Here is an 18,289-nt window from a genome sequence, read left to right on the forward strand (position 1 = left end):
CCAGTTCTCATGCATGTGTAACTGATGTGTTGGGTGCAGGCAGAGGGCCTGGTTAGAGGTCCTCATTGCTGGGGCGATTGGTGCACACATGGCGCTTGACCTGCAGCCTGCGGCCGTTTCTTCATAACCATATGGTTTGGTTGTTGCAGATCGTCTTCCAAGCTGTCCGAGGAGACACGGCCTACTTTGACACCGCGCTGGACAACATCGCCATCACCCAAGGAGCATGTGAACGTAAGGAGGCATGCCGAGGCTGAGTGCGAGACATGCATGCAGGCCACACGCATGCATGCCGTTGTTCCCAGAATCAGTTGCTTTGGCCCCCTACCTCTTTGTGTGCAGGTGCTCCTGGAATGAGTCGCCCTATCTCCCTGTGTCTGTGTGTGCAGGTGTTCCTGGAATGAGTCACCCTATATCCCTGTGTCTGTGTGTGCAGGTGCTCCTGGAATGAGTCGCCCTATAGCCCTGTGTCTGTGTGTGCAGGTGCTCCTGGAATGAGTCGCCCTATAGCCCTGTGTCTGTGTGTGCAGGTGCTCCTGGAATGAGTCGCCCTATCTCCCTGTGTCTGTGTGTGCAGGTGCTCCTGGAATGAGTCGCCCTATCTCCCTGTGTCTGTGTGTGCAGGTGCTCCTGGAATGAGTCGCCCTATCTCCCTGTGTCTGTGTGTGCAGGTGCTCCTGGAATGAGTCGCCCTATATCCCTGTGTCTGTGTGTGCAGGTGCTCCTGGAATGAGTCGCCCTATATCCCTGTGTCTGTGTGGGCAGGTGCTCCTGGAATGAGTCGCCCTATAGCCCTGTGTCTGTGTGTGCAGGTGCTCCTGGAATGAGTCGCCCTATCTCCCTGTGTCTGTGTGTGCAGGTGCTCCTGGAATGAGTCGCCCTATCTCCCTGTGTCTGTGTGTGCAGGTGCTCCTGGAATGAGTCGCCCTATCTCCCTGTGTCTGTGTGTGCAGGTGCTCCTGGAATGAGTCGCCCTATATCCCTGTGTCTGTGTGTGCAGGTGCTCCTGGAATGAGTCGCCCTATATCCCTGTGTCTGTGTGTGCAGGTGCTCCTGGAATGAGTCGCCCTATCTCCCTGTGTCTGTGTGTGCAGGTGCTCCTGGAATGAGTCGCCCTATATCCCTGTGTCTGTGTGTGCAGGTGCTCCTGGAATGAGTCGCCCTATCTCCCTGTGTCTGTGTGTGCAGGTGCTCCTGGAATGAGTCGCCCTATCTCCCTGTGTCTGTGTGTGCAGGTGCTCCTGGAATGAGTCGCCCTATATCCCTGTGTCTGTGTGTGCAGGTGCTCCTGGAATGAGTCGCCCTATGTCCCTGTGTCTGTGTGGGCAGGTGTTTCTGGAATGAGTTGCCCTATCTCCTGTGTCTGTGTGGGCAGGTGCTGCTGGATTGAGTTGTGTCTCTGTGTGCAGGTGTTCCTGGAATCAGTTGTCCTGGCTTGGAATCAGTTGTCCTGGCTCCCTGTGTCTGTGTGCAGGTGTTCCCGGGGTGACCTGCCCAGCTCCATGTGTCTGTGTGTGAAGGTGCTCTTGGAATGAGTTGTGTCTCTGTGTGCAGGTGTTCCTGGAATCCTTTGTCCTGACTTGGAATCTGTTGTCCTGGCTCCCGGTGTCTGTGTGCAGGTGTTCCTGGAATCCTTTGTCCTGACTTGGAATCTGTTGTCCTGGCTCCCGGTGTCTGTGTGCAGGTGTTCCTGGAATCCTTTGTCCTGACTTGGAATCTGTTGTCCTGGCTCCCGGTGTCTGTGTGCAGGTGTACCTGGAATGAGCTGCCATAGCTCCATGTGTCTGTGTGATGGGGTTCCTGGAATGAGTTGCTTTGGCTCCCGGTGTCTGTGTGTGCAGGTGTTCCTGGAATGCGTTGATTTGGCGCCCCGTGTCTGTGTGTGCAGGTGTTCCTGGAATGAGCTGCCCTAGCTCCCTGTGTCTGTGTGTGAATGTGTTTCTGGAATGTGTTGCTTTGGCTCCCTGTGTCTGTGTGTGCAGGTGCTCCTGGAATGAGCTGTGTCTCTGTGTGCAGGTGTTCCTGGGATCCTTTGTCCTGGCTTGGAATCTGTTGTCCTGGCTCCCTGTGCCTCTGTGCAGGTGTTCCTGGAATGAGCTGCCATAGCTCCATGTGTCTGTGTGATGGGGTTTCTGGAATGAGTTGCTTTGGCTCCCGGTGTTACTTTGGCGCCCTGTGTTTGTGTGTACAGGTGTTCCTGGAATTGTTCCTGGAATGAGTTGCCCTAGCTCTCTGTTTCAGTGTGTGAAGGTGTCCCTGGAATGAGTTGCCCTATCTCCTGTGTCTGTGTGCGCAGGTGCTCCTGGAATGAGTTGTGTCTCTGTGTGCAGGTGTTCCTGGGATCCTTTGTCCTGGCTTGGAATCTGTTGTCCTGGCTCCCTGTGCCTCTGTGCAGGTGTACCTGGAATGAGCTGCCATAGCACCATCTGTCTGTGTGAAGGGGTTCCTGGAATGAGCTGCTTTGGCTCCCGGTGCCTGTGTGCAGGTGTGCCTGGAATGAGCTGTTTTAGCTCCCTGCGTCTGTGTGTGCTTGTGTTCCTGGAATGAGTTGCTTTGGCACCCTGTGTCTGTCTGTACAGGTGTTCCTGGAATTAGTTGCTCTAGCTCTCTGTGTCTGTGTGTGCAGGTGCTCCTGGAATGAGTTGTGTCTCTTTGTGCAGGTGTTCCTGGAATCAGTTGTCCTGGCTCCCGGTGTCTGTGTGCAGGTGTTCCTGGAATACTTTGTCCTGGCTTGGAATCAGTTGTCCTGGCTCCTGGTGTCTGTGTGCAGGTGTTCCTGGAATACTTTGTCCTGGCTTGGAATCAGTTGTCCTGGCTCCCGGTGTCTGTGTGCAGGTGTTCCTGGAATACTTTGTCCTGGCTTGGAATCTGTTGTCCTGGCTCCCTGTGCCTCTTTGCAGGTGTACTTGGAATGAGCTGCCATAGCTCCATGTGTCTGTGTGATGGGGTTCCTGGAATGAGTTGCTTTGGCTCCCGCTGTTACTTTGGTGCCCTCTGTCTGTGTGTACAGGTGTTCCTGGAATTGTTACAGGAATGAATTGCCCTAGCTCTCTGTGTCTGTGTGTGCAGTATTTCCTGGAATCAGTTGTCCTGGCTCCCTGTCTCTGTGTGGGCAGCTGGTCCTGGAATGAGTTGCTTTGGCTCCCTGTGTTTGTTTGTGCAGGTTTCCCTGGAATTGGTTTTCCTAGCTCCCAATGTATGTGTGTGCGTGGCTTTCCTGGAATAAGCTGCCCTAGCTCCCTGTGTCTGTGTGTTCGGGTGTTCCAGGGATCAGATGGCCTGGCTCCCTGTGACCATGTGTGCAGGTGTTCCTGCAGTCGGTTGCTCTGCATCTGTGTTTTTGTGCGCAGACTCTGGTTCCCTGTGTGCAGCTGTTTCTATAATGAGACATTCTGGTACCCTGTATCTGTGTGTGTATCCGTTTGATAATGAGACACTCTTGCTCCCGGTGTCTATGTGTGCAGCTAAAATGAGACACTCTGGTTCCCTGTGTCTCAAGCTTTTTCGATAATGAGACACTTATAATCGGACATTGTGTGTCCTCTTGTGCCTGTGTGTGCATCTGGTTTGTTAATGAGACACTTTTGCTCCTGGTGTCTGTGTGTGCAACTGTTCCGGCAAGGAGATAGCCTGAAACCGCGTGTGTACAGTGGCACTGTGAATGAGACTCCCCAAAGCCTGCTGTGTGCAGGCGATAATGAGAAGCACTACTTATCTGTGTGATCACCTTCTCAGTGAATCAGATATCCGGGTACCTTTGTGTGCAGCTGTTGCTAAAATGTGATGCATTGGTTCCACATGAGTACAGCTGTTCCGAGAAAGAAATACCTGATTCCCTTTCTGTGCTATGAGAACGTAACGCCCTGGTCCCTTGCGTGTGTAAGTGTACTGAGAAGGAGATGCCCTGGTTTCCTAAGTGTGACACTGCTCTGAGAATGGGACGCCTTGGTCCCTTGCGTGTGTAAGTGTACTGAGAAGGAGACGCCCTGGCTTCCTAAAATTGACACTGCTCTGAGAATGAGACGCCCTGGTCCCTGCGTGTGTAAGTGTTCTGAGAAGGAGACGCCCTGGTTTCCTAAGTATGACACTGTTCTGAGAATGAGACGGCCTGGTCCCTTGCGTGTGTAAGTGTTCTGAGAAGGAGACGCCCTGGTTTCCTAAGTGTGACACTGCTCTGAGAATGGGACGCCCTGGTCCCTTGCGTGTGTAAGTGTTCTGAGAAGGAGACGCCCTGGCTCCCTAAGAGTGACACTGCTCTGAGAATGAGACGCCCTGGTCCCTTGCGTGTGTAAGTGTTCTGAGAAGGAGACGCCCTGGCTCCCTAAGAGTGACACTGCTCTGAGAATGAGACGCCCTGGTCCCTTGCGTGTGTAAGTGTACTGAGAAGGAGACGCCCTGGTTTCCTAAGTGTGACACTCTCTGAGAATGTGACGCCCTGGTCCCTTGCGTGTGTAAGTGTACTGAGAAGGAGACGCCCTGGCTTCCTAAGAGTGACACTGCTCTGAGAATGAGACGTCCTGGTCCCTTGCGTGTGTAAGTGTTCTGAGAAGGAGACGCCCTGGTTTCCTAAGTGTGACACTGCTCTGAGAATGAGACGTCCTGGTCCCTTGCGTGTGTAAGTGTTCTGAGAAGGAGACGCCCTGGTTTCCTAAGTGTGACACTGCTCTGAGAAAGGGACGCCCGGGTCTCTTGCGTGTGTAAGTGTTCTGAGAAGGAGACGCCCTCGTTTCCTAAGTGTGACACTGCTCCAGGGTCGGACTGGGACAAGAAATAGGCTCGGTCACCCAAAAAAAAGTGGCCCACCCCTCGCCTCACGACCCTTGACCTCTGGTGACCCCACCCCAAAGTGACATCCCAGCAATGAAACACAGCCTTTCACCCATTGACAAAGCAGGAAGTGGCATCAAATAGCATTGGTCCTAAGTACACTACACTACTGTGACTCCAAGCAGACGTCCAAGGCCACATGATAATATGGTATTATATAGCACTTACGCTTAAGCTCTTTTTTATAGAACAAATATGCATACAATATCACCCAACCCGTGTTGGTATTCATTTATCGACCTAAAACGGAAGAAAGGCTTTTTGAAAAAAAAGGGAAACAATTTGAAAAAAAAATATTTTCTTTTTCAAATTGTTTTTCTTCCAAACCGGCCCAGGAATGGCCAGAAACCGGCCCCCACTCCCCAGGGACGATTTCGAAAGGCCGAGGGGCCAATCCGACCCTGCACTGCTCTGAGAATGAGACGCCCGGGTCCCTTGCGTGTGTAAGTGTTATGAAAATGAGATGCCCTGGTTGCCTAAGTGTGACACTGCTCTGAGAATGAGACGCCCGGGTCCCTTGCGTGTAAGTGTTCTGAGAAGGAGATGCCCTGGTCCCTTCCGTGTAAGTGTTCTGAGAAGGAGATGCCCTGGTTCCCTAAGTATGACACTGCTCTAAGAATGAGACGCCCTGGTCCCTTGCGTGTGTAAGTGTACTGAGAAGAAGACGCCCTGGCTTCCTAAGAGTGAAACTGCTCTGAGAATGAAACGTCCTGGTCCCTTGCGTGTGTAAGTGTTCTGAGAAGGAGACGCCCTGGTTTCCTAAGTGTGACACTGCTCTGAGAATGAGACGCCCGGGTCTCTTGCGTGTGTAAGTGTTCTGAGAAGGAGACGCCCTGGCTTCCTAAGAGTGACACTGCTCTGAGAATGAGACGTCCTGGTCCCTTGCGTGTGTAAGTGTTCTGAGAAGGAGGCGCCCTGGTTTCCTAAGAGTGACACTGCTCTGAGAAGGAGACGCCCTGGTTTCCTAAGTGTGACACTGCTCTGAGAATGAGATGCCCTAGTCCCTTGCGTGTGTAAGTGTTCTGAGAAGGAAGAGAATGAGACGTCCTGGTCCCTTGCGTGTGTAAGTGTACTGAGAAGGAGACGCCCTGGGTTCCTAAGAGTGACACTGCTCTGAGAAGGAGACGCCTGGCTTCATAAGTGTGACACTGCTCTGAGAATGAGACGCTCTGGTCCCTTGCGTGTGTAAGTGTACCGAGAAGGAGACGCCCTGGTTTCCTAAGAGTGACACTGCTCTGAGAAGGAGACGCCTGGCTTCATAAGTGTGACACTGCTCTGAGAATGAGACGCCCTGGTCCCTTGCGTGTGTAAGTGTACCGAGAAGGAGACGCCCTGGTTTCCTAAGAGTGACACTGCTCTGAGGAGGAGACGTCTGGCTTCATAAGTGTGACACTGCTCTGAGAATGAGACGCCCTGGTCCCTTGCGTGTGTAAGTGTACCGAGAAGGAGACGCCCTGGTTTCCTTAGAGTGACACTGCTCTGAAAAGGAGACGCCTGGCTTAATAAGTGTGACACTGCTCTGAGAATGAGACGCCCTGGTCCCTTGCATGTGTAAGTGTTCTGAGAAGGAGATGCTCTAGTTTCACTGTATAGGCGCGTTATAAAAAACTATTGAATAAATAAACATTTCGCTCCTCACGCACATTGGCCTGTGTACACAGGCTTTCACACGAGTGATAATATAAATAATTCATGAATTAATCATTAAAAGATTATTATTGAAAACGTGATCCTTTTGATGGGAATCATGATTGTGATGTTATTAATTAAAGAGGGTGGGTAATCGCATGCAGTTGAAGTGAGTCCTTCACAATGTTGACGGTCGGACAGTTGTAGTTTGAGGGCTGGCGTGCGCCACATTTAGGCCCCGGCTTGGCTATGTTCATGAGCGCCCCCTGCTGGCCCTCTAGAGAAGCTCACCACTGGCCTCTCTACCTTGCAGCTTGTGTGGAGCGCTGTGACTTCGACACATTCGGGGACTACTGCGGCTGGACCTCGACATTGAACGCGGACGGAAATTCCTGGGAGCAATGGAACGGGAACTCCCCCTCACCTGGAACCGGACCCGATAATGACTTCTCAAGGCCTGGCTGTGAGTACCTGCTGTGTGTGTGTGTGTGTGTGTGTGTGTGTGTGTGTATCATGCATTCGCTACTAGGCTGCGAGTTCCTCAAGTGAACTGAACACATCCTATGATTTGGCGGGAAGAGTCCAGAACCGGAAGGCCAGAGAAATACGGTTCAGCCGAGGCGCATGGCGGATACAGTATTTAGGTGCAGCTTCCTGCTTACAGTCAGGGCAGTTTCTAGCCAACTTGGTGCCCATGGCGAAACATCAGAATGCACCCCCTCACCTCCATTGGCTCACGTCACTCCCATACTACACCTCTGCCATATGACAAAACCCCTCCTCAATATGAATAAATAATTGCTATATAAATGAAACTGGTTTCATTACATTGTAGTTCAAGTACTTTACAGAAGAATTCAAACGTGAAAACACAGCTGTTGCTGCCCAGCTAAATCGCTCTTCTCTCACCTGCTCTTAGGGAAGGCCTGGCCTGAATGCAGTTTCAAACTGTCCGTACTGGCACACTACAGTGTGACCAGCCTACCGGAGACTGAGGGCCCACTGTCCCTGTGTTGCAGGTGTTCTGTTCAAACGACCTCACTTGTATTTCGCAAGGGGCAATCCTAGACAAACCATATACATTATTTTCTGATAAAAGGTTATCATTCCAAGATGGACAGTCTGGTACACTCCTATTGTACTCTTTCAAAATACCTCCCTGAGAGTGGGAAAGGGGACAAATAGCACCCATGAGGATTCCTGTATGCTTTGCATTAAATCACAGCGCATTTCAGGACTATAACAGTGATCAGAGATCTCTACATTTGTTAAACAAGTCTGTGATAAAAGGATTGTATGTGTGAATCTCTAAATTCATAACGGATGCATGGCTTGGTGCTCACATCACTGTTCACAACACTCAACCTAACATTAAAATGTTTGTAGCCATGAACTATACATGCTCATTTGGACAGCTTACGTTTTTGGATGCAAGTATTAAACATCAGCCGCTCCAATGAGTACAAGGACTCTTTTGCTTCTTCTATCTGTAGAATTTTAGATGAGGAAGGACTGGGTCTCAGTGTGGGCATGCCCAACCCCCTATACAGAAACATCTTTTGGGAATGTTATCTATAGACAGAACAGGATACCCTAGAAGAGAGACCCAATAAACAATGCACAGAAAGGCTACACAGAAAGGTTTGTGCCTCTTAGAAACTTTAGCCTGACTAGTAATAAGCTGATGAGGCGTTTTAAACAAAACCGGCTTCTGATGCATCGTAAAGAGTCCACAGTTCCCCAGCCACTACCTCCTCACCCGTACGCATGCCTCAGGGGTTATTTTGGTAAAGAAGACCAGGCCCATGCTCTAACAGAGCTGGCACTAGAATCTCTTATTAGTGCTGGCCTGCAGCTAGTGAAAATCATGGTGTGGCAGTGTAGAAAGCGTGTTTGGCCTAGAGAGTGTACAATTTGAGGCAACTTCTTTGGTTGCTTTTTGTGTTTAAGTGTGGGCACAGTATGGCATGCTCGTCAGAGCCACATAGACAAAACATTCCAGTGTGCTATTTTATGGACATTGGGCACATCAGACAACAATAGGCATATGTGCTGTTACATAAGGGAGCAACACATATACCCCATTAAACAACAGGGTGGTGACTTGGGCAGCGCACAAATCATTGCTGCACACATCACTGCATTGATTTGCCATGGACTACTGTCTGCATGGTGACACACAATGAACCCTGCGTTCTTAATCCATGTGCCAAGTCACATTGAGGTGCCATTTGGTGTGCATGCTAGGCAGTGATTGGCTTGTTTAGAAAATTAAAAGACCTGTGATGCTAAGCTGATGCATTTGGTCCATGTCCCAGAGCAGCCACTAGAATACTTAAGCAAGACAGTTAACCTTCCCAGGGATCCGCCATATGTAACTGAAAAGTAATATACAAAAAAAGAAAACGTTTTGGTGTGTCAAATAAAGAGACATGAAAATGAAGAAAATAGTTTAAAACTGTTCTGTGTGGCACGTTAATTCTCTTTTGCATCGGTTTGATCAGCGAAGTGATACTTGTGCTGGCCTGATGAATAAAAATGCCCCATGTTCAGTTCTTAACATTGAAATGTTAAGTAGATACTGTGTAAAAACAATGGCGTGTTAAGTAAGTCATCACTTATAAATTGCCCCACTTGAAAGGCTGTCAGCACAAAGAATGAGGGGCACAGGGTGTGTGACTCCAGAGCATCCCACACGCTGCGTTTGGATTATGCATTCCTTTGTTTGCATATTCCGAACGCATGTGGCCAGCCGCACATGGCAGAGGAGCACTCACCAGCACAGAGGCTGCTTAATCTGTTGTCCGGTGAGCTCGGAAGCCCCTTACTGCGCCCACCTCCTGAGCTATTTAACTCTGCGCCCCGGGCGGTTGCCCGTTCCGCCCGGGCCAAAAGACGGGGCTGCTTACAGTACACCATATACAACATCTCGAGGGGGTGTTGTGTGTCCCCTGCAGGCACCCATAAGAGGAAAAATGATCTTTTTCCCTGCAGGGTACCCGTCGAAAGAAGATAAGAGGGAGGAGTTTGGAGTAGGTTGTATTCCCTCCCCTGCGCATGGAGGGACAGGATTAGACTCAAGCTCCTTTCTCTTAATATAAAAAGGCCTATACAGCGTCTCCCATTGTATTCACGGAGTAAATAACTTTGTGCTCATTTGTTGCATGGACATTACTATTAATTACTTCGAAAATATACATATATTTGTGGGTATGGTGTAAACGTGGTGAGGGGTTGGGGTAGGAGTGGTAGTGAAGGAGGAAGGGTGGCTTGGGAGGGAACAGACATTAAAAAAAGAAATATATGTAAAAAAGTGAAGTGATTACCACAGAGTAATTTATTTCGTTGAAATGACACAGAACCCTATGAAGCTTTACACAATAAGAGGTACACCCTGATGCCTCCATTATATACATATGTCCTCTCTGAACCGAAAAGGGGGCCAACAATGAGCTTGAAACGTTGCTCCATTTATCAGGTCTCTCCCATCTGCCATGACCAATCCTCGCCACGCCGGCAAGCGCCTACCTCCAACGTCACCAGTGCTTTAAATGGGATGCCAAATTGAGGATGGTTTCTAACAAAGGGGCGTGGCCTGAATGTTGGGCGCGTAGCCTAAAGAGTGAGGCGCATGGTGTAAAGGGTGCTCCAACTAAGCCAAAGAAATCACCAGAGATAGACCCTGGAATCATGTTCATTGGCCCGCTCGGCATGGATGCGGAGGGTGTTGTTTGCATCCAGTCTGCATATTCTTTTTTTTTTTTAACTCTTTTTTATTGAAGGTCAATACAGATTCAACGTATTGCACATTGCATACAACAATACAAATAATACACGTATTATCAGATACATATTTCATCAATTTCATTTCAATCACGTAGGGGTTTCCTCATCTGAGGCCATTTCGCATAGGTACATCCTGAACGGGGCCCATTTTTCCTTTGGGCGGCTACTCGGTGTCTCAGTCAATGTGTATTGTTCCTCGCATTCGTTTATGTAGGTTAAATCACGGAGAAAATGTTCAAATTTTGGGTGGAAAAGTGTTTGTCCAGCATTTCAATATGCATCTTTTGGCTACAGCACAGGAAACATTGAACAATCTCCTGGTCTTTTCAGCTTGTTTGCCTATGTCTCCGAATAGGTATTTTTTACGGAGACATGGGGCCTCATTGCATGGTAGGCGGTAGGGGATTACCGGCACCGGTAAGGGCACCAGTGCCGGTAATCCCCTACCGCCCTACTACGAGGTCCCTCAGCGGGTCCCGTCCTTAACGTGTGGTCAGACCACATGTTAAGGAAGGGACCCGCTGAGGTACTTCAGAGCAAATAACGGTACCGCTAATAGAGGTACCGTTATTAGCTCTTTCCCCATTCCCATTGAGCCCTATGGGGGCTCGAATGGGAATGGGGAATGGCAATTGGCATGGGGATTTACCGGGTCCTCAAGGGTCTGAATGACCCGGTAAGTCCCCATACCGCCTACCCGGACCCGGTAGGGGGTAGCCATGGTGCTAATTGCGCCATGGTTACCTCCTACCGTGTAATGAGGCCCATGGTTGCTGGGATCTGTGTAATCTCTTCCAGTATTTCCGCTACCTCCTTCCAGAATGCAACAATTAGGTGGCATTCCCAGTACAAGTGTTATGATCCTGCCAGAACTGTTTTACATTTAGGGCATTCCCCCGAATGGGCCGCCGAGAATTTAGCCATCTTAGCGGGGGTGTAGTGTAGCCTATTTAGGATCTTGAACTGAACTAGTCGAAGACCTGGGTTCATTGACACCGATATTGTGAGCATACAGTATTTGGTCCATTTTTTATCCGGAATGCTACATTTAGGTCTTCCTCCCATTTAGCTTTGATATTATTTGTTGTAGGGATGTGTGTTTGTACTAATGAATATAATTTGGAGACTCCCAACCCTGTACCTGATGTGGCAGCCTGTATACATGGGTGTGAGGGTGGTTTGTCTGGAAAAAGTGGCCAGCGTGCGCTAAATGCAGATTTCATCCTATGATATTCAAGCATTTTAAGTGGTCCCCGTCCTACTTCCTCACCAAATTCCTCCCTTGCTATGAATTTCCCGTTCGGGAACATGTCTCGCATTCGAATATCTTTGTTCTGGTCCCAGTGTCTTTGTATGGTTTTGTCGAGTGTAGGCGGTATACCGGGGTATTTCCACAGTGGGACATCCGGTTCATATGGGGTTTCTATTTTCAGTTTTTTGTACAATACTGTCAATGCGCGTATCGTGGTCCCCACTGGGTCATAAGGGCATGTATCTTTGTATTGAGGATAAAATATAATGGGACGGAGGTCTATGGGATGTGCAGCAAATTTCTCGAGCCATATATGGGGTGAGCGGTCTTCAAGGTCATACCAGTGTTTCGCAAATTGCCCTTGCGCCGCCAGATAGTATAATTCGAAATCTGGTGCTGCTAGTTCCCCAGTACAATAAGATTCAGTAAGCTTTTCCCATTTCATTCTAGGGCTCTTCCCATCCCTTACAACGGACACTGTCATTGCTCTTATTTTTTCAAAGAAGGTTCTACCTGGCCAGATTTGTATATTAACAAACAAATAAAGTAACTTGGGGAGAACCACCATTTTAAGGATAGCAACCCGGCCATGTAAGGATATAGGCATCTTAGCCCATGTTTGAAATTTTACTTTGAGTACTTGTATTATTTGTTCATAATTCTCTGTGTACAGTGTTTGTTTGTCACGGGATATCATTATACCTAAGTACGTATGTGACCGGTTGCCCATTTAAGATTCTCCGTTGTCACCGGGCATATGGTGTGAGGTTTCAGCGGGAGTAGTTCAGATTTTGCGTTATTTATTTTGTAACCCGAGTAGTCGGCAAATTTGTATATGTCTTGCATTAGGGTACCAGGTTGGTGTCACGGTCCCGGACATACAATAACGTATTGTTCGCGTATAACGAGATCGACTGGGGCGGGCCTGACATTTGTATTCCCCTATCACCATGTTTCAGTCTGACCATTATGGCCATGGGTTCGATAGTTAATGTGAATAGTATTGGTGAGAATAGGCACCCCTGCCTGGTACCCCTGCCCAGTGTGAATAGGTCATAAATCGTATTGTTTGTGAGAACTCTTGCCCCAGTTTTTGTGTACAATAATTTAACATATCTGATGAAATTAGGGCCCATTCCAAACCTACCGAGCACTTCAAGGAGATATATCCAGGACACCGAGTCGAATGCCTTCTCGGCATCGAGGGATATCGCCACAGCCTGCGCTTCCGGATCTATCTGCGCCATTATTGCGAACAGTCTGCGTAAATTCAATGTGGTGGATCTTGTGGGGATGAATCCGTTCTGATCTGGATGGATCAGAGTCGGCATGCTCAGTTACAGCCTGTTCGCCAAGACCTTGGTGAACACTTTGGGGTCTACATTTATGAGTGACAGTGGTTTATGGCTCGACCACCCGTCACAACCCCTCCCTCCCTGTCTTGAATGCTTGTGATTGGAGTGTGTTGGCGATCTGCTCTAATGATGTTGGCCAGGTCCCTTCCCGCCTTGTTCCCTTCCCCATATCGGCGTGCTCTGGTTGGGGCTGCTATGTAATGTACTTCCCTCGTGGCCAGCTTGTCAAATTCCTTTAGGAGTTGATTTATTTCTGCTAGTGTGTCTGTATTTCGGGTTTCACTTTAGGAGTTTTCCAACTGTCAGAGTTGTGTCTTCGTCTCAGTTATTTCACACCTCACTGATCTCAGCAGTCCCGTAGTCTTGGAGATCAGTGTCCCCCTCACCCAGGCCTTAAAAGTCTCCCAGAGTGTTGAGTATCTGTCCACTGTCCCCACATTATTATTAAAGAAGTCTTCCATTTTTATGTGTAGTGATTCTGTCACATTGGGATCTTTAAGTATGTTTGCGGGCATTCTCCATTTCTTTTGTGGTTTTGGGACATTCCTAAATATTAGGTCCAGGGATACTGGGGAATGGTCTGACATTGTTCGGGGATGTATCTCGCAGTTTTCAAGTACATTCAGCATGTCCGGCCGCCTTGTTAGTCTGCTTTGAGGTGCGGTGTCCGCGCCCGCCGCTGCCAACCGAGCAGGGGGGTGCACGAAGGCCCTCGCGGTTTCCGCCACTCCACCAGATCCCAATTAGAGGCGGGCAGCCGTCCCAATGCTGTGTGCTAGCCCAGCGCCCTTACCTCGATGTGGCCGCACTGCGATTCCCGCTGCAGGTCTCCAGACTCCGGGAGCGGGTGACGCCGACACAGCTCAGGGCCTTTCTTTATTCACCTCGGTCCAGGCAGATCGGGTGCCATATGAATCTGTGTTGGGCGTTTCCGCTGTCGCTCCTCTTCTCTCGTCTGCTCCTAACCTCCTTTGTGTTCGTAGCAGGAGTGTTGCAGTATTTAATATTGCTGAGTCGGTCTTCGCCTCGCTCACAGAGAGGTATCCAGGCTTCGGTGCTTCACTGTGCTGGGCCGCCAGATCTCTATGGTCAGCCAGCAAGAGTGTCCGCGGCTATTTCCTGGTTTCTCGCGGTTCTGGGAAGCGGCTCGCGTCACTTCCCTCTACCGCTGGAAGTTCATTTCACTGTATCTTCTATCCACCTCAGCCTTTCCGTCCAGGATTTCTTCTGCCGGTAGCGAGGTTCGTTACCTGAACTCTCCACTTATTTTTTCGGTTCGTGAGGTGCTCCGGATCAGGATATTATTGGCTCGGATGTTAGCCGGGATGGAGCTCTTGTCCTAGAGGGCCATTTTCGTTGCGCGCAACAGCATCCCCCCTCCCAGTCTGCATATTCTAAATTAATCTCCCTGGGGTCTGCAAATGAATCACTCTTCTGATCAGTAAATAAATAATGGCGAGATAATCACCATCATTCTATAAGTACATCACCTATGAAAAATGGGAGTGAGATACATAGCACCCATGGGGATTCCCGGTGATTTGCAATAAATCATAGAGTCTGAAATTAATCCATTGAAAAATGTCAATTGCGCTCTGTTCTTCGTGCAACTGGAGTTTCCAAATGGATGTCTCTGCCCCACCGCCCCTCACCCTCTATCCCCACCACTCACTGTCCAGGGGACAACCACAGAACCCGTGTATGCCTCCTCATGGAGCCCTCCCCCAGCTCTCCATTTTGATTATCCAGGGGACCACCTGCGGAACCTCACCCACTACCTTTCCCCCTTCCCCCTCTCCCTCCACCACCCTCCAAAGCCCTTTTGCCCCCCTCCCGGAACCACATGTTGTCCCCCTCCCGGAACCACAGCTGTCTTCTTTAAGGCAATTGCAGCCCGGTCATTCTGATTACATTTAATGTATCACCCCCACTATTCCGTGGATAGCTCATGGGGTAAGCTCTCGCCTTTGGGACTGGGCAAGCCTGGGCTTCGATAATTCAATCACTAATCTAATGAAAGAGAACCATAGGTAATGGGAACTTTAGAAATGATTGCCCATGTGACACTGTGTCCTGGTGAAGCCCAGTAAGCAGGGAATGGTGTTAAGATAAACCATGTAGCCTTTGTAGGTTTCAAAAGCACAAACATGAGCATATATTTACTAGAGTGTTATAGATGAAATATTAACAAAAGTAAAAAAACATCAGGGGATAATCCATTTAATATAGCCTGGTTAAAAATACAACCAAATAAGACAATGTGGTTCAAGGTGAGGACAGGTAAGCAGTTCAACATATAACCTTGTGTTTGAGCAGCAAAGAAAACCAGCCACTTTGTAGACTATACTGGTACTCATAAATGAAGACCGTACATTTTGCCATTCTCTTCCATCATTTGGCTAAGGCAATTGGAAGTGTCGACAGTGTTTCGGCATTTATTACCTCACAACAGTTGTTTAGAGGTATGAGATTCTGCTTACTGACAACAAACAAGGCCTGTTCTGTGAGAAGGTATCAACGCAGAAGGGCCTACAATCTTGTCAAATGTTCTCCCTTCATACCCCCAACGCATTGGGGGGAACACTCTCCCTAATCTGTACAGGCTTCCTGCACTCTTGTCTCTTTACGAGCATTGCTCAAAGCTCTTCTCATGTTGTCACACCCATCGCTAAGAATCGAACACCATGCTATTTGCCCTTGTTCTTGTTCATGTATTTTGGTTACTGCTTTTTTTATTACCTCTTTGGCATAAGCGCTTTTTTAAATCAAAATAAATTAGTTCATGTCTTAGCTCTCTGGACCAAATGAGAGGAGAAAATATCCAATTGCATATTAGGCCAGTCTCATCCACAAGGCAGTGAGGCAGCAAAATGCCAGGGAATTCTTCTATGAAAAAGAGCATTAGGCAGCCGCTGACACATTTCTTTCGTGTTTGCGGTCATCAGTGGAGTGAGGTGGGTATTCATAACAATCACCATTTAAAAAAGGCCTTCTTCAGGACAGAGAAGCAGTGCTTGAAGCTCTCAAATAAAAGTGGGAAGATTGAAAGAACACAACAATTCCATTTCTTCCTACTCGAGCATTATAGGGTGTGTATTGTCAGTTATCAATAAAGAAAAGGTTCTAGATCGAAACACATGTTTTGGGCTAATTTGCTCACACAATGCATTGCTTCATGAGTTGAACTGCAGTTGAACTTCTAGGAATGGCTACTGGATGGTGTTGTGGCCTGTGGAGTTTTAGCTGAAAAGGCATATTCTACTCTCAGATTTCTCACACACAAGCCTCTAATTGGTTGATACATTTGTCATCCTTGTGATTCAATCCTTCTGTGGCTGTCAGATTGGTGATCTTTTATCTACCCTGCACCTATGGGCTGTTCTGTACTCCTCTTGCAGTTGGTTGGTACATGCTGATGGATTCTGAGATCGCTGTCCCAGGCACCAAGGCGACACTGGCAAGCCCCGCTGAAAAATCCTACGGCTGCCTGCAACTAGACTTCTACTATTATATGTATGGCGCGTCAGCATCCATGGCCCTCAATGTCTATGCCGCTAAACCAGGTAAGTGTCCTCAAGGTAAGCATTAGAGAGAGTGTCAGGCAGACTGGCTCTTTTCTGAGCAGTGAAATGTATGCCACTGCTAAGTAGTAAATCTCAGTAGTACCCCATAGTTGGCAACTGGCTCCAGACCTCCAGGAAGACCTTTGCTTAGTTCTGGCGTATTAGCCATCAGGTTTATTTATGCTGGGACTTGCAATCTCACTCTTGCCATTAATAAACATAGACCTACAAATCTCTGCATCGCGAGAGCCATTGGCTGTGAAGCAAGGCCGGGATCCCTCTGACCCCGAGAATCTCCATCTTCCCGAAGAGCTTTCCAAATGCCGCATGCAGTGGCCATATGGCGTGCGCATCAATCTTTTATGGATCAAGCTGTTTTTTAGAATTTGTATTTTTCTACATGTTGATGGTTTGAATACCTCATTTGTTGATGTTCATAATTATATTATTATTAAAATCATTTTTTTCTTATCCTTTTGTTTTTGTTCTGGGTCACTCTCGGTCGGAGTTATTTCCTTTGTCGGCCATTTTAGCGTGCTTTGATCAATTGTGTTCTTATTCTTCCCATGCAACACCAGTCCTATTGTTGTTATGAAGTACCTTCCCCCAGGTGTCGATGGGTTCTGGGGTTCACCCGCCTGTTTGGTTAGATATCAATCGTAGATCGGGCATATCATCGATCAGCGAGATATGCAGTGAAAAGGCTTTTCTGCAATAAGGGAAATTTGGTAGATAAAGGGATCACTTAAAATATTCCCAGCCGTCTTTCAACGCCTAACACCTGCAGGCGGAACGACATGTGTAAGGTATGTTGTTTCTGTTGCTGCCAAATACATGTCGTACTGGCTCAAGGGAAATTTGTTGAGAGACTTGAAAATGAAGCAGGCAGAAAAACCTCGACACTTGATCACTTTTCCTAATTAGACTCTCTGCTCTGGTGAAGCCTTAGCCAACCTTATAGCCGGATAGTTTCATAGTCGCAAGAAAGGCAATTTTCTGCATTGGCTAGATGTGATATATTACTGTTATATAATCACTAAAAAATGAAATGAGCAACATTACTCTATGAGGTTGTCATAGAAACAATGGTAGAACATCTACTGTGTTTCTTATTAATATGTCCACTACACGAGAAGCCAAGAAACAGCAAGTTATGGCCTTGAATGAGAGCGGAAGGGTTTCAGACAGTACACAAGGCTATGTTGCTAGGTAGCCCTGATGTCCAGGAGGGGGTGAGGGCGTTTCTATCTGCAGCATTGCAGATCTGGGTGCAGATGGAATCGACCTCCTGTTAGTCTGGAAATATCTCACTCCAGCTGACTATTGTTGTCATTATTCAAGTGGACCCTGACCAATCTCGGGAGGATAGCCCAGGGGCAATGTGCTCGTCTGGGAAGCAACGCGAGGCGGAGCAACATAGGTTCGATCCCCGGGTCCATGCATAGAAACCTCTAGGTATTAAGCGGGTTAGAAATAACCAATTACAATTTGTAATCACAGAGGCGGCGACGGTATTGTATTTCTCCCCTTCCCATGGCAATGAACTGTATAATTTTTAGTGAAAGGGCACGTATAGGATTTAATGTTTTTTTAGATAATGTTTCCATATTGGGCTTCCTGTCCAAAGGCAATTACCCTAAAAAGAGGCCATTAGCACTCTACATTTTTAGGTTGGGTGTTAATAGCGTTAATGACCAAAGGGACACGTTTACCTGGTATTTAATAGTCCTTAGGTATGTAATAGTCCTAATCCCCTGGTGGAGGCCCTCATGTCTCTCTGGCCTTTGACCCCAGGCAAGACAGCCATTACCAGCAAGGTACGACCACCTTCTGGCTATTACCATATTTACTTTTTGTAAAGAAGAGATTATAATGAA

General features: G+C 48.1%; 1 protein-coding gene across 1 annotated transcript in view; it reads left to right on the forward strand.

Moving 5' to 3' along the window:
• The window catches only part of LOC138457973 (IgGFc-binding protein-like), a 344,303-nt gene that overhangs the window by 70,936 nt on the left and 255,078 nt on the right, over window positions 1-18,289 (forward strand). The window contains exons 5-7 of the mRNA XM_069607205.1: window positions 150-234; window positions 6,770-6,919; window positions 16,248-16,412. Coding sequence (XP_069463306.1) covers window positions 150-234; window positions 6,770-6,919; window positions 16,248-16,412 — 400 coding nt within the window. The remainder of the gene's footprint in view (window positions 1-149; window positions 235-6,769; window positions 6,920-16,247; window positions 16,413-18,289) is intronic.

The sequence above is a fragment of the Ambystoma mexicanum genome, chromosome 1p, assembly GCF_040938575.1.
Source record: "Ambystoma mexicanum isolate Mex_15411 chromosome 1p, UKY_AmexF1_1, whole genome shotgun sequence".
NCBI classification, from domain to species: domain Eukaryota; kingdom Metazoa; phylum Chordata; class Amphibia; order Caudata; family Ambystomatidae; genus Ambystoma; species Ambystoma mexicanum.